The sequence below is a fragment of the Notamacropus eugenii genome, chromosome 2 (genome assembly GCF_028372415.1).
Source record: "Notamacropus eugenii isolate mMacEug1 chromosome 2, mMacEug1.pri_v2, whole genome shotgun sequence".
Lineage (NCBI taxonomy): Eukaryota > Metazoa > Chordata > Mammalia > Diprotodontia > Macropodidae > Notamacropus > Notamacropus eugenii.
This window is the reverse complement of record NC_092873.1, coordinates 94,960,560-94,983,309: the sequence shown is the minus strand read 5'-3', so window position 1 is coordinate 94,983,309 and position 22,750 is coordinate 94,960,560. Positions and strand designations below refer to the sequence as shown.

At 39.9% G+C, this 22,750-nt stretch overlaps 1 protein-coding gene across 1 annotated transcript in view; it reads right to left on the bottom strand.

Annotated features, from left to right (window-relative positions):
- The window catches only part of TBC1D22B (TBC1 domain family member 22B), a 118,448-nt gene that overhangs the window by 54,917 nt on the left and 40,781 nt on the right, over positions 1–22,750 (bottom strand). Inside the window, exons 3-6 of the mRNA XM_072641967.1 lie at positions 9,204–9,511; positions 7,461–7,640; positions 6,787–6,857; positions 1,174–1,302 (exon numbers count right to left, since the gene is read on the bottom strand). Coding sequence (XP_072498068.1) covers positions 1,174–1,302; positions 6,787–6,857; positions 7,461–7,640; positions 9,204–9,511 — 688 coding nt within the window. The remainder of the gene's footprint in view (positions 1–1,173; positions 1,303–6,786; positions 6,858–7,460; positions 7,641–9,203; positions 9,512–22,750) is intronic.

The following is a 22,750-nucleotide window of genomic DNA, read 5'->3' as shown; positions in this document are numbered from 1 at the left end:
AGATGTTGTGGAAGTAGAAATAAGATCTGATGATTGACTGGCTATGTGGTGTGAGGGAAAATAAGGAGCTGAGGATGGCACTGAGGCTGCAAACCTAGGTGATGGGAAGGAGGGTGGTACTGATCTAGTAATAAGGAAGTTTAGAAGAGGGGTTAGTTTTAGGGAAAAGATAATGTAATGGAAACGGCAATGAAGAAAAAAAATCTCATCCATGTCTGCTCCACCTCAGCGACTCACTTTGCTCTATCCAAAATGAAAAGGAGCGAGGTAGAGCTCTCATCCAGTGAAGGTGACTGTGAAATTCAGGCTCCAGTCTCACTTGAAGGAGAGCCTGTTGTAACTGTAAAGTGATCTGGGGGTAGGGAGCTATTATTTCAAAGAGGAGTGGGGGAGTAGAGGACAGGGACATTTTCCCAATAGGACTTTCTGGCTGGTAGAGGATAGGTTACAATTGCCATGAGAAGGCCATACTTGGCTCAGAAGGGGAAAGGCTGGGAATTTGCATTTCCAGCTGTTAAGAAAGCTTTCCCTCTTCATCTCTACCTCCTAGCTTCCCTTCAAGTCTAAGCTAAAGTCCATCTTTTGCAAGATGTCTTTCCTAGTCTTCCTTAATCTTAGTGAGACTACTCTGAGACTACCTCCAATTAATCCTCTTTACAACTCACTTGTACATAGCTGTTTGCATATTGATTCTCCCACTGGACTGTGACCTCCTTGAGAGCAGAGACTTTCCTTCTCTTCCTTAACTCTCCTTTGCCTTTCTTACCTCTCCTCCCCTACCCTCTAAAGGAGGTAAAAAAAGGGGAGTGTATGGGGGATAAGAATAAGAAAGTTTGTGTTGCAGACAAATCCCAAAACAGCCCAGGAGGGATAGGGGGAGAAGTAAAATGTAATCTATCTTTCCATCCATCCATCCTGATTGGTTAATTATAGAGTCCTTGGGGTCAGGCTTTGAGAATACTCCACTTTGGAGAATACTGCTTTACTCAAGTGGAAAAATATATGATATTGAAAGAAGGAAAGGTCATAGTGCTACAATGTTTTCAAACATAGGTATGCCAAGAGACTGATGACTTAGGGAGCTGGAAATCCATTGCCTATCCCCTGGAAACAGTCTGGGGCATATGGTACATTAGGGAGAGAAGAGGTAGAGTCAGCAAATAGTAAATATACCTGTCGATAGGTATCCTGGTGGTGTTCTTCATTTCTGGAGTCATAATACTGCTCAATGAAACCAAAGTACTCTTCCCGCTTCCGCTGTAGTGTCATCTTCCTCCTCTCAGTGTTGGCTGGCAGGTATCCCTACAGACAGGAGCCCAGGTCAGAGGTGAACAGGCACTGGTCATACGGAGCCATAACTTCATTTAGCCTTGCTATTGAACTAGAAACTGTGAAAGGAAAGGAGGAAAGGCTTCCAAAAGGATGATGATTAATCTTTTTTAGTTTCTCCCATTCAATGAAATCCAAGGGTAATCAGATTAAACAGTGTTAACCTCCATAGAATATTGATTACTATGGCTCTAGGACTGAGCTCAGTCTGTAGGGCTGGGAACTACTCCAAGACTTAGTTAGCTGGCACAACAGGGCACTGAATGTGGGTCAGAGAAAGGGGTGTGAACTTCAAGCTAGGGGCCTCCCAAAGTCTATAACTAGACTTTGGAGGCATATGGATATTACTGAGCAACATTAGCTGTTGCCTGTTTCCCATTCTACTCATCTGCACATCATCAGAATCATAAACCTAGAAAGCTGAATGGAATGCATGATACAGTAGCTGCAACACACGAAGCCAGATGATTAAATGAGCCTCTGTTGGATGCAGGCTCCTTCCTGGTCACAGTAGCTGCTCTCTTCTTCCTGCCCCTGGCTTAGATCTCACTCTCTGCACTGATCTGCTGCGCTACTGCCTTCTTCCTTAATTAAATCCACTTTGTATATCTTTAAAATTTATCATGAGTGTAAAGACAATGGATCAAATCAGGGGATTTGAAGGGAAGATCAACAAGAGGAAAAATGGGCTGCCTCAAGTCCTCTGGTCCTTGTTTTCTAGGTCATTTAGATTACATTTCATGATAGGTTCCTTTAGGACAAGTGCTATGTCTGAATTCTCTAGCACAGTCCCTTGAAAAAAGTTAATTTTCAAAAAATACTGAGTAAATGAATGAATGGAAGAACAGACTGTGCATGGTGAGAAAGTCTATGCACAGCTACTATGATGCCTGAGAGGAAACTCAATAAATGTCAACTTTAAATGAAGACTCATTTATAAGACTTTTCAAAATTACAAAAATTTTCAAAATACTTTAAATAATTTTTATTATTCTCATTAAAAAGAGGATGAGGGAATAAGAAATACCAAAAATATTTTTAGTAGCACTTTTTGTAGTAGCACAGAACTGGAAAGAATGTAGATATCCATCAAAGATGGAACGGTTAAAAAAAATTTTGAGTTACATGAATATGATAGAATGTTACTGCACTATAAGAAATGATAAACACAAAGTATTCAAGAAAGATTTCTATGAACTGGTGCAGAGTAAAGTTAGAAAAAACAAGGAAACAACATGCACAATGACAACAATGTAACTGGAAAGAACCCCAACCGTGAAAACTGAAACTGAATGGTATGTGACTCCAATGACTAAGTCTGGCATCACAGAGGAGATATAAAAGATGTACCTCCCTCTCATCTTTGCAGAAGTGAGGCCCGACACAGGTGGAACACAGTGTTAATTGTTGGACTTGATTAATGTGTTGGTTAGTTTTGCTAAATTGATTTTCCCCGCCTTTAAAAAAATCTGTTATAAAGGACAGCCCTCAAGATGGGGAGGAGAGGGATATATGGGGAAATGAAAGTGATATCTTTTTTAAAAATGAATAAAAAGGGGAAAAGAAGTGAGAAATTTGTCCAAAGTCTATAATGTTGGTTAACTAACTACTTGGATTACTTTCTCAGGGATGAGCATGCTCAACTCTATACTTTCCTCATGTAAATGTGAGCACTCATGTAAAAGCAGGGACATCTCTACTAGTTAAAGACTACGAACAGAATATTTTTAAAATTTTCATGGTCTTTATCATGTTCTCTTCATTTCTTGAGATTGAGGACACCCAATTCCAGGATTCTCTTTGCCCCCAAGGAGCTTGGCTTCAGTACGCAATTGAAGCCATTCATTTATATCCTCTTCCTTTATTTCAGGGCCTTCTCTCAATCACATTAAACTGCAAGTTTTTTTTCCTTCTACCTAGATTACCTAATATCATATCTTTACCTTCTCTTGCATGTGGCAAGATGAACTTCTTGAGCCTCACAATACATTCCATCACCACCTCTCATGAGATTGGAACTCAAAAGAGGGTACTGAATTGTCTAAATGCATGTTTCTCTCAATGGACCTCTCTCTTTTTTAAAATATATAATTTATTTATTTTTCAGTTTCCAACATTCAGTTCCACAAGAATTTGAATTCCAAATTTTCTCCCTATCTCTCCCCAGCCCCACTCCAGGACAGTGAGCACCCCATCCACCCCTTCCCTGAGTCTGTCCTCCCTTCTTTCATTCCCCCTTCTTACATCTCCCTCCCCTCTATTTTCCTGTAGGGTAAAACAGATCCCTACACCCCATTGCCTGTACATCTTATTTCCCATTTGCATGCAAAAACAATGTTTAACATAATTTTTAAAGCTTTACATTCCATATTCTCTCCCTTCCTCCCTCCCCACTCACCCTCAATGAGTAAGCAAACAATTTGATATAGGTCATACATATGAACCCATGCAAAACACTTCCGTAACAGTTACTGGACAGACTATGTTTAAGAAATACAAGTTGTCATCAACCATGTGAAAGAAGACTCCAAATTACTACTAATAAGAGAAACGTAAACTAAAACAACTCTGAGGTTCCATCTCATACCCATCAGGTTAACAAAGGTTAACAAAAGATGAAAACGACAATTGTTGGAAGGGCTATGGGAAGACAGGCCCACTATTACACTGCTAAGGAGACTATGAATTGGTCAGATGATTTTGGAAAGCACCCTGGAAGTCATTAAAACTGCCAGTCACAGAACAACCAATTATGGGTGTTCCCCAAGGCTCTATCATGAATACTCTTCTCACTTTATACCAAAGACTCTTAATCTGGGATCCATGGAATTGTTTTTAAAGAATATTTTGAAAACTATATATCAATATAATTGGTTTTCTGGGCAGTTGTACGTATTGAGCTTTATGTGCTTAAGAACATTACTCTGAGGTGTTCATAAGTTTGTCCATGACACAAAAGGTTAAGAATGTTTTCTCTACAGAACCAGGAGAAGATTGTACATAATAATAGCAATTTTATAAAGATAATTCACTGTGAAAGATCTGCTCTGATAAATACAATGACCTACGACAATTCCAAAGAACTCAAGATGAAAAATGTGATCTGCTTCCAAGAAAACTGGTGAATTCTGAGTGCAGATTGAAGAATATTTAGGAAGGGAGGGAGGGAGAGAGGGAGGGAAGGAAGGAAGGAAGGAAGGAAGGAAGGGAGGAAGGAAGGAAGGAAGGAAGGAAGGAAGGAAGGAAGGAAGGAAGGAAGGAAAGGAGGGAGGGAGGGAGGGAGGGAGGAAGGAAGGAAGGAAGGAAGGAAGGAAGGAAGGAAGGAAGGAAGGTAGGTAGTTGGTTCTATATTGTCTTATTTGGTGATCTCATCAGCTTCCATGGGTTCAGTTATCATCTCTATGCAGATGACTCCCAGTTCTCTTTATATTCAACCCTAACTTTTCTCCAACTGACTCTTGGATGTTTGGAACCAGATGTCCTCCAGACACCTCAAACTAACAAGCTCTATTTTGAGCTATTATCTTTTTTTGAGCTATATAAATAATATTTGAGCTATTATCTTTTCCCCAAAACTGTTCCCTCTTCCTAACATTGCTGATTACTGTCGTGGGCACCTTGACATGGCACCTTTCCAAGGCACCCAGGCTCTCACCTTAGTGTCATCCTTCATACTCACAAATACTCACCCCACATATCCAAACTGCTGATAAGTCTTTTCATTTCTACCTTCACTGCATTCTTCCTATATTTCTTCTTCTTTCCACTCACACAGCTGCCAGCCTGGCGCAAGCCCTGTTCACCCTGCATCTGATCTATTACAATAGTCTTTTGGTTGGTATCCTGCCTCAAGTCTGCGTCTTTCCATTCCCATCCATCCCGAGCTCCGCTGTCAAAGATATTTTCCTAGAAGGCAGATCTTACCATTTTACCATGCCCTCCCCTCCAAATAAATTCCAGTGGCTCCTCATTACCTCCAGGTAAATCCAGGTCAATTACCTGTAGGATCAAATATGAAATTTTCATTTTGGCTTTTAAAGCCCTTTACAATCTGGCCCCTTCCTATCTTTCCAGTCTTCTTCCATGTTACTCCATTCCATGATCTGGTGACATAGGCCTCCTTACTGCTCCTCTCATACGACGATCTAGCTCCCTAATTCCATGCATTTATACTGGTTGTACTCCATGCTCACATTCCTTGCCTCTTACTACCTGGCTTCCTACAGGCTTTTCCTCCTCCCCTCTCAGTGCCTTCCTGCTGAGATTACCTTCCATTTATACTGAAAATATCTTCTATATATATAATTATCTGACTGTGGTCTCCCCAATAAACACCTTGAAGGAAAGGGCCCTGTTTTTGCCTTTCTCTGTATTCTCAGCACTTTGCACAGTGCCTGGGAACATAGTAAATGATTAACAAATGCTTTATTGTCTGAATAACAAGGATTATGACCATGTAAATCCCTGGCCCCAGCTAGAGTTCAACTAGGCAGAGACTCCAAAGGATCAAAGATAGAGAGAGTGGACTGATATGTTACTTTTTGTTATAGGAAAGAAACCTCTAAGCACAGTGGGTATCCAGGACTGGAGAAGAGTTCAACAAATTATGGTATATGAATGTAATGTAATACTATCATGCCTTAAGAAACAATGAAGGGGATGGATTTAGATATACCTGGGGAAATTTGTACATATGAAATGATACTAAGTGAAGTGAGCAGAACCAGGAGGAAAACTTAGACCACTAGATTATAAGCTGCCTGAAGGCAGGGACTGTCTTTTGCCTCTTTTTTTATATTCCTAGCACTTAGCACAGTGCCTGGCTCATAGTAGGGCTGTAATAAACATTCACTGAATGAACGAACTTTCATGATGATCACAGTAGTGTGAAGTAAGACAGCTGTGAAAGGCTTCCAAATTCTGGTCAATGCAGTGATCAGTCATGACTTAAGAGACCTGATGAAGAAGGCTTCCAGTCTAGGGGTAGGGGAGAAGGAGCAGAGGGTTCAGAAATAGCCAGTGTGTTGATCCGTTTTACTGTCTACACTTTTTTTTATAAGACAAGAGCTTTGAATGGGATAGAGGGGGGAATGAGTTAAGAAAAAGGAAGATAAACAGGGCAATTTTGTTACAGTATTGTACAATTTAAATATACTCGTGTAAAACAAACTGTATATCACAGAAATTCACAGTTTCATATGCAATTCTCTTTTTGTTCCTCTGGTATTAAAATATCATTTGTTGATGATTGTTAAGTACACACAAAAATATTAAAATCAAGAACATACTTTTCCGTAAATTAGTTTGTAAGAAGAGACAATTAGGAGGTGCAGTTTCCTGTGTACAACAGCTGGTAGGTTTAGTGGAGCTAGTAGAATAAGATAAATGTGCCACCACTGTCTAATCAGACAAAAAGGATTGCTTGGAGCTCACCAACCTTCCAGGAGTACAACTCACCGACAAGAGCCTCCACGTGACAGGTCGAACCTCCCTGGGAACTCCTGGCCAGCTACATTTCCTCAGTTCATCTGCAAACAGAAAACAGCCTCAGTGGATTATATTTTTCCCAAAAGATAACTTTTATCAACATTCAAGCAATGATGCCAAACATCTGATCACTGCCCAGAGTAAAGGTATCCCCTTCCACTGGCTCTTGATAAGGCACAGGGAATAGCCCAAATCGATAACCCTGCACAGCAGAGAGCCACAGGTCACAAACCCATCTGCTCAGCAGCTGACCTGAGAGAGAAAAATAAAAATCCATTCACTGATTGAGCCAGGAATAGGACCTTCAGAAAGACTCACCTCTGAGGCAAGTCAGAAGGTCATGAATTATTCCCTGAACAGTGCAACTCCAGGTTAGAAGACAACAGAACCCAGACTCATCTAACTGGCACCCTTAATAGCCCTTAATCTAACTTAATATCAAGTCTCCACAAATAGCATTTTATTAGAAGCTGAAAAATTTTTGAAGAGACCAGATAAAGAATAAACCAAGGAAGACTAAAAACGACTGCTCTTTCCTTATCTTCCTTTGACTTTTCTAGAGTCTTTTAGTAAAATGCTTACCACAGAGACATAGACGTATTAAACAATCAAAACGACCTGCCTGTGGTGCAACAGTAACTCACCGAGGTCTGTATTGTGGCTAGAGAGAAGCTGCCGAAATTTCTCTAAGCGTGTTTTCTCTCGGACAGTCATTGGGGGAGCACCAGAAGCATTCTGGTCTGAGATCCGGGCGACAAGAGGGATGATGGGTCGAAGTGGAAGTGATTGTTGTTTATGAAGAGGGTTCCTTAAGCATGTGTCACCTGGGAAAATTTTTAAAAAGAAATTTAGGCAGTTTTGTGAAGTAGTTCAGTCCCCTTTTCTTTACCTTAACCCAGTAACCCCAAGAACTCTTTTTTTCTCATTCTCATTTTTTTCTCATAAACCCAAGTTTATAGCACCTACCCTCAACCTTATGATTTACTCAGTATAGATTCTAAGGTCACAACTCTCTAACCTAAGATGATCTCTCATATGTAGTTTTAGTTTCCCTATACTGGAGATGAGAAAGGTTAAGTGATTTGCCCAAGGACACACAGGTCACAGGCAGAATTTGAATTCAAGTTCTCTAAGGTGCCAGTGTTCTTTTCAATGTATCATGTTGCCACCCTGCAGCATTCCTTTATAAAATGTAACCTCAGAGTTCAGCTTCAGTTTTTGATACTTTTTAGATAGAAACAAAATTACCACTGGCTAATGAGATAGGAGGACCTGTGTGCCTATGTATCCAACAGAGGCTTAGCAAAGGACACGTGAAAGGGACTGGTTACTCCTCCTCATGCCTGTGGGCATAAAGTTCTCAAAAGGGGCTCACTTAGATCCTCAAGCATCAGAGATTGGCAGACATGGCAATTATAAGAGGCCATCTATCTTTCTAAGCAGTATTGAAAAAATCTGGAATTTTAATGAAGGATGTCTTCCCAATACTTCTGATTGCCACAAGACATCTTTATCCTCAACTTCCAGGCACTTTCCACAGCCTCTTACAATAGCCACAATGTTGCTTACTAATCACTTAACAAGAGTTTCCAACAATAAAGCCCTAGCAACTAGAAGCACAACACAACTCCCTGGACTCAAGAGTCTCCTCTGAATCACCCACATGGTTTGCTATCAAGGTGTCCCAAAAAAATTCAGTATTCATGAATTAAGAACTGTACAAAAATTGTGCTTAAAATTAAAATGTTATCTAAGAAGTTTAGCCAGGATGTACTCCAGTCACTGAGACACCTTTCCCTTTTCCTGTGGATAACTGACTCAAGTAATCACAAAACCTCTAAAGGCAATATTACATATGGAGGATGGGCCCCAAAAAAGTATAATGGAGGATAAAGAATTGGGCCAGTTTCTTAAAAAGGAAAAAAAAAGGCTTGTTCATTCTTCATTCTTTGTTCCCCACTCCACTCCCCATGAACATACTCGGGGCTACCAGGGAAATGTTTCTAGAAAAAATTTGTTTTAAAATACCTTGGGCACAGAAAAGAGGTCAAACTTGTGCCAATGGCTCTTTGCAAATGTTAAAGTGTATTCAAAGGAACCAAAGATCTGTAAAATTCATGCACAAAACACTTTAAAGTCCCTTGACAAACTGTAAAGTGTTTTTGAAGCAATCAAATTTAATGAACCCTGGGCCTTATCATAAAAAGGGAAGGGGTACAAATACAAAGGGGTCATTGGCAGAATGCTACCAACAAGGGGGACCACGTCTTGGAATTGTGTGTCCACCCATCACATTATAGTAGATTTGAGTGAATAGACACTGAAAGATGTTTTTCTTCTGCTAAGAAGCTCTGCTCAGAGAGTTCATATTATAGAGAGAGGCTTACCAGAATTTCTAGACAGCTGGGCATCACTGCTGGACTTGATGACTTTAAAATTAGCTGTTATATCAGCTGCTGTAGATTGGGACCGCTCTGGCTTCACCCGTAACTTGCTGTGGTTCTCCAGAACTTGGGCTGCAGTTGCCAAAGCAACCTTAGAGTTCAGAGTTTGGAAAGAGGATGTGGAAAAATCCTCATCCTCATCATCTCCAATGTCCCAAGCATCACTGGTATTTCGGGCAAACTCATGAAAACTGGAAGCTTTTTTATTCTTCAAGGGTACTGCATTGACTTTTGAGCGTTCTTTAATGAAGCTACCAAAAAAAAAAAAAAAAGGCAGAAACCATTATCAGAGAAAAATTAAGCACTTGTGACACTACAAACTGGTCCCATACAATTAAAACCCTCATGCTTGCTCTTCTCTAAAGTTATTGTATATCCAGTGTTAAGGAATATTAAGGGATCCCCTGAACTTGTCTTTTTGAGTTGCCATATTTTCCAGATAAATTGGATCCAGAGCTGACCTATACAACTTAGCAGTACATAGGGGCCAAAACTAAAATAGGCTAAACTTCTTTGGGGCTGCAGACAGGTTTTTAGCAGCTCACTTTCCAAATAAAGGTATAATTAATGATTAATGATTAAATTATTAAATTAATAATGGTTAAATTAAATTTAATTAATTAATAATTAATGATTAAACCATTGCAAATAGACCATATTTTTTAAAAGTGAAATATTTATTAATATCAATTAATTATACTTATTACTTAAGATTTTTATCATGAAATCACATTAATGTTAAAAGAAATTACTTTGCTGCACTCACTTTGTCCCAGTAACAACCGAAAACACAGCAAAAAGATAAAATTCTTGCTCCTCTCAGAGGAGAGAAGGACTGAAGATGGTTGGTTGCTGAGGGTCATGTGACAAAATGGAGAGAACGTGCAGTGTCAACCCACCCGTCAAGTTACATGATGGGCACAATAGTGACTAGCAGAAGGTGGGTTAAGTTGGGCATAGATAAAGTAATCATTACAGCTTTACTTTCTTTTATATCCTCTACATCTTTCTTGGGCTTCCTAAAATCCTTTGGCAGACTGCAAGTGGCCCTTGGGTCATATGTTGTGCAGGTCTGATCCAGAGTATGTAGGAGGCCCTGAATGTTTCAAGGACAAAGCCCCATCCCCGCCAGCTGACATCATTTGTTGTTTGCACCCCAAACTGGACTCCTATGTGTCCTTGGGAGTCAAGACAGGTGCCAGTCAATCTGCACTAGGCTGAGAAGCTGCTTGGGCAGCTGGAATCCTTGTAGATAAGCAGACCCTCCCATCTTCAATCCAGTACTTCCCAAAGGAGTAGAATGTGGGCTTTTGCCATTTCCTTGCTCCTCCCCTTCAGGGAGGATTTTGTCCTTTTCTCATCTTTCCCCCCTGCATGACTCTTTAGGTGGAGATTTGTGTTTTCTCCTCCTCCCTTTGTCCCACAGTCAGAAATATGTAAACTTGTGTATGGATCATGAACTCTATGGGTTCCACATGTATGTTCATTTCTCTTGTAATAAACTTGGTTTGTCAATTTCGTGAAGTTGTGATTGCCTGTTGTAATGTTAAGGGAATTTGGAGATCTTCCCTGCTCCTTAATAGGCCCATGTGACCTGCTCTGAGCTTTGGGCACAGCCCACAGCTTGGGTCACATGCAACTAATGGTAGGAGGAGTTTGCAGAATGGGTGGAGAAGGAAGGGTGGAGCAGGAAGAGAGAATGAGGTGGGCTCAGAGGGAGGAGGCAGAGCTGAGCAGAGCAACTAGCAAGAGTGAGACAGGGAGGAATTTTGCCTAAGGGAGCTTGTTTGTGGGGAGACCTGATGGAGGGAAGGCTTGGGGATGGCCATGCTCACCCTTTATTGGTAATGTGTACAAACTTCATTGTTACCATGGTGGAATTGGTTTTCTGGTATCTGGATAAATATTTTGGTTTTGTCTTTGAAGAAGAGAGTTTATATTTTGTGAATTTACCCTGTAAATATGCCTACATATCATGGTGTTACACCAGGGTACACCAGGGTGTAACTTGGGCCCAGTTTACTCCTTAGGTAGGTGATCTTTATTTCACAACAAATTAAACCCATTCACTATCCCATGAAGTGGAAAACAGCATGGAATTTAAGAATTTATCTAAATATCAGGAATCCTACTTATACCACTAGATAGGAGGACCATGGAAATATTTGTTAAACCTGTACTATGTGCCAGGTAGTGTGCCAATAGCTTTACAAATATTATTTCATTTGATCCTCAACAAGTATAGGGGGTAGGTGCTATTATTATATCATTTTACAGTTGAGGAAACTGAGGCAGTTAAGTGATTTGCCCAGGGTCATAACACAACATAGTCATTAAATATCTGAAGCTGGATTTGAACTCAGGTCTTCCTAACTGCAGGCCTAGCACTCTAGCTATTGAACAGCCTAGCTACCTCATGAGAGAGATTTATGCCACTCAAAAGTCATGTCCGCTAGCAAAGAGATTCATCAAAAAAGAAGTCACTTTAAACGTATCCCTACTTAGCATGCAGAACTGAACCAGCCGTCAGATGAAGGGGACTTTCCTCAGGCTCTCCTAGCTTTGTAAACCCGCCTCAGGGTCTAGAGCAGGGCTAGGGAACCTGTGGCCCTGAGGTCACATGTGGCCCTCTAAGTCCGGAATCCAAACTTCACAGAACAAAGCCTCTTAATAAAGGATATACTTGGACTCAGTCAAAAGGCCACACCCAAGGATCTGGAAAGCCACACAGCCTCAAGGCTGCAGGTTCCCACCCCTGGTCTAGAGGTCATTACTCTAGTGCAAGGGATTATTTAGCTGAATGGGACATTTTCGATCCAAAGTTCTCCCTGCAATTCCCTTCCTACCTCAGAGTAATAAAGGACATGGTCTTGTATTTGTAGTAGGGATTAAAAAAAAGAAAAGCAAGGAAAGGACAGAATTCAAATAAAGACAAATAAATAAAGTTTAAAGTTTACCACATGCCCTCACTACCTTGCTAAGAGGCTTTTCAACTTTATGAAAGGATCAAAGATTTAGAGCTGAAAGGGATCTTACAGGTCATCCTCAAGGATTGATTCTCTCATTTTACTAATATGGAAACTGAACTCAATATGGGCTTAAATTCTTTTGTCAAAAATCATATAGCTACTACATGGAAAAGGCAGTATTTGAACCCAAATGACCTTACTCTAAATCAAACACCACTGCACTGAACTGCTTATCTTTAGTAACATAAATTATTATTTTGAATAATAATGGCTGGCTCACACCACAGTTGCCCCATATAGGGAGTGGTAGCTCATCAAACCTTTATTGTATAATCAACAAAAAAAGGAAAGCAGCTGAGGCATCAAAAAGCACTTAATTTTCAAAGGTGAATCTCGAAGCATGGTAAAACAGTCAAGAATCGGAAGAAATTTAAAGGGCAACCAAGACAAGCGAGATACTGTAGCTCAAAATGTCTTGACAGATAAAAGTCACCCAAAGTACCATTTTGTAGAGGATGGAATACATGAGTCATCAAAAACAAAACAGGACAATATTCCAAGCACACAATTCTGAAACAGCAAATCAATTAGTTTATTATCAATCAATAAGGCTTATCAAATCCAGGCGCCCTACTAGAAGTGCAACCATCAAGAATGCAACAATCCTTATTCACAAGATGCTTATGTTCTATCAGGGAGACAAATACACATAGTAAGTATGTACAGAATAGAGAGAGAAGATAAAATCCACGGTAATTAGGGAGGGAGGACACCAGCAGCTGGGGGACTAGGGAAAAGCTTCATGTAGAAGAAAGTGTTGCATCTTCAAAGAAGAGATTTTATTATCTTTTCCCAAGAGGCCAAATTTTATTTTTCTTTTAACATTTGTCAATTTCTTTTTTCTTTATTTTTAATTTATTTAGCATTTTATTTTCCCCCAGTTACATGTAGAAACAATTTTTAACACTAGTTTTTAAAACTTTGAGTTCCAAATTCTTTCCCTTCCTCCCTTCCCACTCCCCCTTATTGAGAAGGCAAGCAATTCAATACACATTACACATGTGTAGCCATGCAAAACATTTCCATAATAGTCATGTTGTGAAAGAAAACAGACCAAAAAGAAACCAACCCCAAAACCTCAAGAAAAATAAAGTAAAAAAAGTATGCTTCAATCTGTATTCAGACACCTTCAGTTCCTTCTCTGGGGATGGATGACATTTTTCATAAGTGCTTCAGAGTTGTCTTGGATCACTGCATCGCTGAGAATAGTTAAGTCATTCACTTGATCATCCTACAGTGTTGCTGATACTTTGTACACAGTACATTTCACTGTGAGTCAGCTCTTGTCAATCAAGGAGAGATTTTATTGAGCAAAGATGGGGCGGGGAAGGCATTTCAGATGGAGGGGACAGCCAGTGCAAAGGCATGTGTGAAAAAGGGAGAAAAGGCCTGTCTGACTAAAATGCGGGATACAGGAAGGAGAATAATATACAATGAAGCTGGAAAGATAGGTAGATGTAAAAGCCAAACAGAGGAGTTTCTATTCTATCCTACAGACAATAGGAAACCACAGGAGTTTAGAAAGTGAGATATGTACTTGAGGGAAGTCACTTGGGCTGCTCTGTAAAGATAGACTGGAGTGGGGAGAATTTAGGGACATCTAAGTGCAATTAGGAAGTTGTTGCAATAATCGAGGCAAGTACTGATAAGAATCTGAACTTTGTGAAAAGAGAGAAAGGGTCAAATACGAGGGATGTTGTGAAGGGAGAAACAGCCAGATCTGGCAGACTGATGTGTGGGGAAGAGGGAGAAGGTGAGATCACTGAAAGAGAAAGAGTAGAGAGTGAATCAGAGGGCTCAGAGTAGAGTCTTTGGAAACATTCACAGTGGGAAGATGGGATGGATGATAAGACAGTCAAGGAGACTGAGACGGAACGGTTGGACAGGTAGGGAGAGAGCCAGGAGAAAGTAATATCATGAAAACTCAAAGCAGAGAAGATGATCAACTGTGTCAAGGAATTGTTAATATTTATATAGTGCTTTCAGGTCTGCAAAACTCTTTACAAATGTATTACCTCAGATCAGAGAAGTCAAGTAGGATGAGAAGTGAGAAAAGATCATGAGGCTTGGCAATTAAGAGATCTCTGGTAATTTTGAAGAGAGTAAGTTCAGGTGAATGACAAGGTTGTAATACAGATCATAAAGGATTGAGGAGCAAGCAAGACAGTAAATGAAGATGAATGTAGATGGCTTTTTCTTTTGGTTGAGAAAGGGAGGAGAGATACAGTATAGTAGTTTGAAGGAAGGGCAAGATCTAATGAAAGTTTTTTCAGGACAGGGGAGGCTTGGATATGTTTGAAAGCAGTAGGGTGGAGAGAAGAGGAAACAGAAGAGAGAGGGAGAGGTGCATTACAAATAAGAGCAAAAAAAGGATGGAGAGTGAATGATTGAGGAGGCAATCTGCTGTAGAAAATGGAAGGGGCTAGGATCAAGGGCACACGTAACAGCCCTGTAATAAGGACAACCTCATTATCAGAGAGAAAAGAGGAGGAAGTGGTAGAGGATGTCAAACAGTTTTATTATATCTGGGCAACATTTCTATTCTAGAATTTATTCATAATAAATACCACTTCTATACCATTTTAAGATTTATGAAGTATTTTGATGACTAGTCTCCAACAGAGGCTATCAGCTAATCAAAATGGCATGTTTAACAGACAAGTCATTAATTTTGTTAACATTTGTAATTTTGGGTCCAATAACGTCTTGCTTAATTTTCTAAAAACTTCATGTCAGTTAAATCATTAGCTGAGAATTAAAACTCAAGTACAAACTACCAATGGGGATGGTATAGAGGCAATTTTATATTTCAGGAGAGGAAAAAAAAGTCCTTCCTTTCAATTTGAAGATTTCATGACTACTAATTTGCTAATGATGAACATGAGCTAGATGTCCGAGATTCAGATAAGAAAGTTTCCAGGAATTTACTACTAAATATTTCAAAATGAAAACTAGATCAAACAGAAAAAATGGTGCTGAAGGGCAGAAGCAGAGATAATCTATCTTAAGAGGAAGGCTGCTAAGTGATACTGGATGTCATGTCAAACATGAAGTTGTGGAAGAATTGAGATTTTTAAAAAAATGAAACCTCTGCTCATTGTCAATCAGAAGACAGAGTTATATCCCAGCACAATAAACAAAAAAAGAAAAGTGGAACCAGTAGTGGCAGTTGAGAACAGCGAAGATCTGCAGACTTTCAGGTAAATTAGAAATGCTTCTAAGTGCTACCATGAATGCATTTCTAAGTTTGTGATCCCACAATCTAGGCCTGGGAATAAGTTCCATGGGTTTGCCAATGTATTAAGAAGGCGAATAAAGTAAGGATGCTTGAGTGAACAACTTCTAAAGTAGCTTACTCTGAAGTCTGGGGTTGGGTTCAGAAAATAGTTTCCTAATTGGTCTCCTGATTCTGGTCTGTCTCTCTTGTTAAATCCATTTGACACAGTGTCAAATTAATATCCATAAATCATAGTTCTAATCATGTCACTGTCCTGCTTGAAAATCTTCAATGGCCCCCTCCTCCACAGGGAATAAAAATACAAACTTCTCAGTCTGGCTCCTGTTTACACTGCATGACATTTCAGATTATTCCCCCTTAAACACATGATAGACCAGCCAAGCTAGCCTACATGCTGCTGCATGAATTCCATACTTCAGCTGCTGCTCACTTCTGGGCCTTTTCACAGGGTGCCCCCCTCCATACCTGGCACTTCTCCTCCTTCCTTCACTCTCTGCTTCTCAGAACCCCAGCTCGTTTTGAGATTCAATTTAGATGTCACTTCCCACAGCTGCTAGTGTTCTCTCCCCCTGAATTTACCTTACTTATATTTAGTGATTTGTATTTCCCCCCAAAGAATGTAAGCTCCTTGAGGCAAAGAAAGAGTAGGCACTGAAGGCAGAGACCAGTAAAGAAACTAGTAAAATAATTCAGGGAAAAGGTGACAAAAACCTGAACTAGGGTAATGTCTAGGAGAGAAAAGGAGGAGGGAACCATGTGAGGGATGCTTCAGAGGTAAAATGCATAAGAATTAACTATTGCTTGGATATGGGGGGGTTGGGAAGAGAAGTAGTGTGAAATAAGAGAATGGAAAGAGTCCTGGCATAACCAATCACTTGACAGGTATGTTACAGTGGGGATTTCTTTTGTGTATGGATTGGATTAGCTGACTGTTGGGGCTCCTTCCAACTCTCCAACTGATTTTTTTGAGCCAAAGATTATTTTAAAGTGAGAAGGTATGGCTAGAAGGATGGTGATGCCCTAATTCCACTTCACACTGGGAAGCTACCCTCACTAGGGTCTATGATTTACAGCCCTTCCCCTTTTCACTCAGATCTTTACCCCATCTTGGATCTAAATAATTGGCTGCCTCAACCCATGGCCTCAGGGTACCCTATTTTAGTGCAATTCTATCCACATCCTAATTTTGTTTGTTCTCTTAACCTATTCCGAACGAATACTAGGCCATAGGATCCTTGGAAGAGTCCTTATAGGTCAGGTCACTTAGTCAAATTCTCCCTCCTCTCACTCTTTCTGTGGATCGACTGCTCTGCCTCGCCACCATTATCTCAGTCCAGTGAGCTGCTGGATAAAGTTATACAACCACAAAGCCATGGTTGAGCACGAGTTCATGCTGTTCACCTTCTGCACACTTACTCCTGAGCTACAATCCTTTAATTACTGTCTCACTCAACTCCCTGTGGAACATCCCTCAACAGATTTCCTTCTGATCCTCCTCTCCTTTTCTTCTTCATTACTTTGAAGAGGTAAGTTTTTTTTTATTGTATTGAAATGGGTTTTCACAAGCTCTCTGTGTGCTTCTGTTATCACTTCTGTCTCCTGTCTCTCTATCTGTCCTTTCATTCTTCCCTCCAGTTTCATAGGATGACATTCCTCTTCCCCTCTATCAGTGTTCCAGAACCCAGTCCTTTCCATTTCCCTGAGGCACCTTTCTACTCCACTTATTCCTTCTCTTCAGTCTTTTCCTTTTATCTTTAACTTCTGCCTTCAAACACGACACGTTTTTCTTACTTTAAAAAACACTTCAAATGATTCTGCTGCCTCTTTTGGTCTTATTACTTTGCCTTTTCACGACCAAATTCTATCCTCTGCTCCCAAACCACCCATACTCTCCTTACCCCCAAAGCCTCTAAGAGCTTTAACAAACTGCATTCTCAAAGGTCATCAATGTTTTCCTTCCAGACAAACAAAAGGCCTTTTCTCAATCCTCATCCTCTTTAAACACTAGAGCAGCACGTGATAATGCAGACCAATCTCTGCATTCTTGAAATTCTCTCTGGACTATTTCTGTGACTGCACTACCAAGGCTCCAGCTTCTCTTACCTCTAACCATTCCTTTATTTCTTTGCGGTCCCTTCCTCATATCCCATGACTACAGGCATCCTTCAAGTCCCCCAAGGCTCAGTCACCCACTCTTTTCTCTCCAAACTCACTCCTTTAGAGAGCTGATTCACTATGTCACTTCAGCTAAAGACTCCCAAAGCTATATCTCAAATCTCAATCTTTCACCTCAGCTGCAGTCTCATATTTCCAGCTGCCTATAGGATAGTTCCACTTGGACCATGGCCCACTATCGCTTCCAATTCACCACATACAAAACCATTTCTCTGACTACCTGGCTCATCTTTACCACATTTTTTAGTGACAATATCCACCAGATACTAACCTTATAGTTGCTAAGACCTGGGTTCAAATTTTGCCTCTGACCATACTAGCTATATAAGCGTGTCAACTAATCTCTCTAAGCCTCAATTTCCTCAATCAACAAACATTTAGTAAGTGCCTCCCACGTACAAGACAAAAAGGAAACTATCAAAATGAAACAGCTTATGTTGTATAAGGGGAGACAACACATACACATAAGTACGTACACAATATTACTAATAGTAACAAATGCTGGCTGTCCTGCATTAACATGAGAACATCTACATCATCTACCTCACAAGGCTGTTCTGTAGCTCCACTGGGAGCAATGCACAAAGTGCTTCGCAAATTATAAATGCAAGTTCTTATACTTGTTCATCTAATGCATCTTCTTTTACTTTCTTCTTACACAAATCAGACACGGACACTAATCAGTATCAGTTAAATTTCCCTAAAACTTTCATCACGTTCCTTGCCTCAAAAGTCTATTACCACTTTCCCAGCAGATCCAACTTAAATAGTGACATTCACTACTTACTAACTTTATTTCTCCCTGTTCCTTAACAAATCTTCTGAGCTCTAGTCAATCAGATCTTTTTATCATACATATCCATTATATTTTCATTTATGTTGTCTGCCAGGCTTCATGTCCTTCTTATCAACTCCTCATGGCTAATCCAAATCCCACGTTTCCTTCAAAGCCCAACTCAAAACCTATATCCTCTACGCTCATGGGAGTAACCTTCCCTTGGCTTTTAATTCCCTCACCACTTAAGGCAGGTCTTTATTTGCATTGGCAGCACTTGGAACACTGCCTAAAGATGATAATTAAATCTATGGAAGCTGATGAGGTCTCCAAGACAAAGAGTACAGAGAAAAGAGGGCCCAGAATATACTCTTAGTTAAGGGGATGATATGAATGACCCAGCAAAGGTGCCTGAAAAGAAATGGTCAGAAAGTAAAGAGGATAATTAAGAGTGTGATTTCAGAAAATCCACAGAGGAAAACATCTAGGAGGAGAAGGTAGCCAACAGTGCCAAAGGCCGCAGAGAGGTCATGAGCAATGAGGAAAGAGGGCCTTGGTAACTTTAGAGAGAATATTTCCAATTTAGTAAAGAAGTCAGAAACTGGATTATAAAGGCTGCTGCTGCTCCTGCTGCGATTTGGCCTTGTCAAAGAGGACCATGACATCACGGAAGTGAGAAGTAAAGGCCGAGGACTGAGAGAGAGAGTCATGGAGGAAACAGGAACAAACAACTTTTGCTATTAAGTGTGGCTATTTAAGAGGGGGAAAGATTTGGATGACAGGCTTGAGGAAATAGTAGGATTAAGTGAAGGCATCTTAAGGATGGGGGAATGTGATTGTGTTTTCAGGTAGTGGGCAAGAAGACAGAAGATAAGGAAAGATGGAAGATTTGGGGCAGCGAATGATGGCTGTGGAGGCAATCTGCTAGAGGAGTTGGGAAAGGATAGGATCAAAGGAACACACAAGGACCTTAGCAAGAAGGTCAACTTTTCATCAGATACTGGAGTAAAGAAGGACAGAAGAGGAGATGATATCAAAAGGCTTTGTGAAGCAGGGGAGGGGAGAAGAACTTCTAATTGATGGTCTCTATTTTCTCCCTTTGTATGAAGCTCTATGGAAGCAGTGGGAAGAGGATGGTGCTATGTGAGGCTTGCAACAGCCACAGAGTGCTGCAGAGAATTACCCAGGGAAGAATATAAAAGGATTCATGAAGACAGTGTGATAAAAGCAATATTATAATCCCTGCCCCATGTAGGCTAGGCTAATTTTTCCTTAAAAGGTATGGTTGGCTCAGAGAACTAGAGGCACAGGCTTTATCTAAAGGCACTTCTTCATCATCTGACTACAAAGCAACAAAGTGTGTTAGGAGGATTTGGCTGGTGGATGATGAAGGTTATGCTCAATCAAGCCGGGAAGGTCCTCATTTCCCATCCTTGAGAGATAGCTTTAGAGTCAGGAAGACCTGGGTTCAAGTCCTACCTCTGATATACACTGGTTATGTGACCATGAGCAAGTCCCTTAACTTCTCAGTGCCCTAGGCAACTTTTTCAGAGTTTAAATTATAGACATACATTACAGTTATAGATCTGCTCTGATGGAAGGAGTTTCTACATGTTGGTTCCCTAAATGGAAGAAAGTACAGATCTGGGCCAAAAGTACTTATGTCATAACTTCCCAACCAGATCATAGGCATTACAAGGTAGAGACATATCCTCTACTTCCTTTATATTCTCCATAGCACCTGATGTAGTGTTATACATTTAAAAGGAACATTTAGTAAATATTTGTTAATATAAAGTTACATTACTCCAGCCTGTCAAAATGTGGAATGATTGATACACTGTTTGTCTCAGACTTATACAATAAAATTTAGGAGGATATGCAAAAAAAAGTTTATAAATGATCTGATGCGAAAAACAGTGATCTAGTACTTACCACCTACCTACCTGCATTGGGGTTAGTAGGTATACTTTATCAACTAAGAAAAAAAGGTAGCTACTCAAAGTTTCCAGTTGTCAGAGAGAACAGTGCAAGTAGTAGAGTAAATAAAGTATTAACCAAAATCAACAGGGAAAGAGCAATGGGAAGACAGGCATACAATGCACAACAGTTCAGAAAACATGGAATTACACTGAAAAGATAAATTAAAATGTACAAATTCCAGCAATATAACTACTGGGAGGATTGACCAAAGAGGTCATAGTTAAGAAAAATTTCCATGCACACAAAAAAATTTACAGCAACATTTTTTTATTAGAGGAAAAAACTAGAAACATTGTGAATGTCAACTTCTTGGGAAATGGCTGAACAAATGCTATATGGATGTAATTAAATATTCTTTCATTAAAAGAGATGACAAAAATCTAAGAAATGTGAAATGTCTTTTATGAACTGAGGTCAAATAAATACACAGAACCAAGAGAACAATGTACGTGATGACAATACCAATAACAACAATACCAATTTATACCTATATAAAATTGTATGCCATCTCAAGGAGGGAGGGGGAAGAGAGGGAGGAAAGAGGGGGAAGGAAAAAAAAAGTTAAATGGAACTGATTGTAGAACACTGAAAACAAATAAAATAAAGAAGAAAAAAATCATAAAAAAATAAAAAAGCTACTATATAAAGGAAAGGCATCCCTGGGTTTATTAGACAGGCAAGGCAAAGGAGACCTAAGGCAATTGTTCAAAGTTTTCAGTTTTGTGAAGATACAAAAAGCGGCCTGGGAAATGAAAGGATGTACTTAGAGTTTCTCAAGAGCTTTTAGTCTAAGTTATCCAGCCCTACTTCTTAGAATTTGAAGAGGCACAAAAGCTATAACATTATTAAGAGAAAAAAAAGTAAAATTGTTTACCACTGCTTAAAAGTTGCTGTGTTTGTCTTTCACTGCTGACGAAGACCATGCCATCAGAGAAATAATGACATGACTTGCACTTGACTTTGTTTTGAGTGAGGGAGGGCTGTGCAGGTCACCAGCCCCACTTCTCCTCTAGAGCCATCTGAATTCAGTGACTAGATATTCATCAGGATGACTGGAGATGACTCAGGATGCAATAGGAGACCTTGGCCCATTTAGGCTAAAGTCTATTCAGGAACTCACTTAGGGTGAGGTAATGCCCATTCAGTGAATAGGCCTCTTTAAGAAGCAGCCAAGGGATGGCCCCTTTAGGGAGGGCTAGGTTTAACAGGCAGATAACTAGGCCAAATACCCATTTACTAAGTTGTTTAAGATATAAGAAAGGAATATAACTTTAGGTTGAATAGCTCAGATCTTTTTTTTTTAATTTATTTTCAGTGTTCCACAATTACTACCATACAACCTAGATTTTTTCTTTCCCTCCCCCTCTCCTTCCCCAAGATGGCATACAATTACATAGGTTCTACACATACATTCCTATTAAATACATTTTCACCAGTCATGTTGTATAGAAGAATTATAATGAATGGGAGAAATCATATAACAAACCAAAATGTAATACAAAAGAAAATGATCTTCTACAATCTGTGATTGAGTTCCATAGTTCTTTCTCTGGATGTGGGAGGCATTTTGCCTTAAAAGACCATTGGGACTTTTTTAAGTCCTTGCATTGCAATGAAGTTCTAAGTCTACCAAAAAAAATCCTCACACACTGTGGTTGTTGTTGTATACAAAGTTCTCCTGGTTCTGCTCCTTTCACTCAGCATCAGTTCATATAAGTCTTTCCAAGCCTCTCTGAAGTCTGCCTGTTCATCATTTCTCATAGCACAATAGCATTCCATTACATTCATATACCACAATTTATTCAACCATTCCCCAATTGATGGGCATTCCCTTGATTTCCAGTTTTTGGCCACCACAAAGAGAGCTGCTATAAATGTTTTTGTACATGTGGGACCCTTTCCCATTTTTATGATCTCTTGGGGATACAGTCTTAGAAGTAGTATTGCTGGGTCAAAGGGTATGCACATTTTTGTAGCTCTTTGGGCATAGTTCCAAGTTGCTCTCCAGAATGATTGGATCAGCTCACAGCTCCACCAACAATGAATTAGTGTTCCAACTCTCCCACATCTTCTCCAACATTTATCATCTTACTGTTCTGTCATGTTAGCTAATCTGTAGGTGGGATATGGTATCTCAGAGTTGTTTTGATTTGCATCTCTCTAATCAATAGTGATTTAGAGCATTTTTTCATGACTATAGATATCTTTAATTTCTTCCTCTGAAAACTGCCTGTTCATATCCTTTCACCATTTATCAACTGGGGAAATAACTCAGATCTTAAACACACAC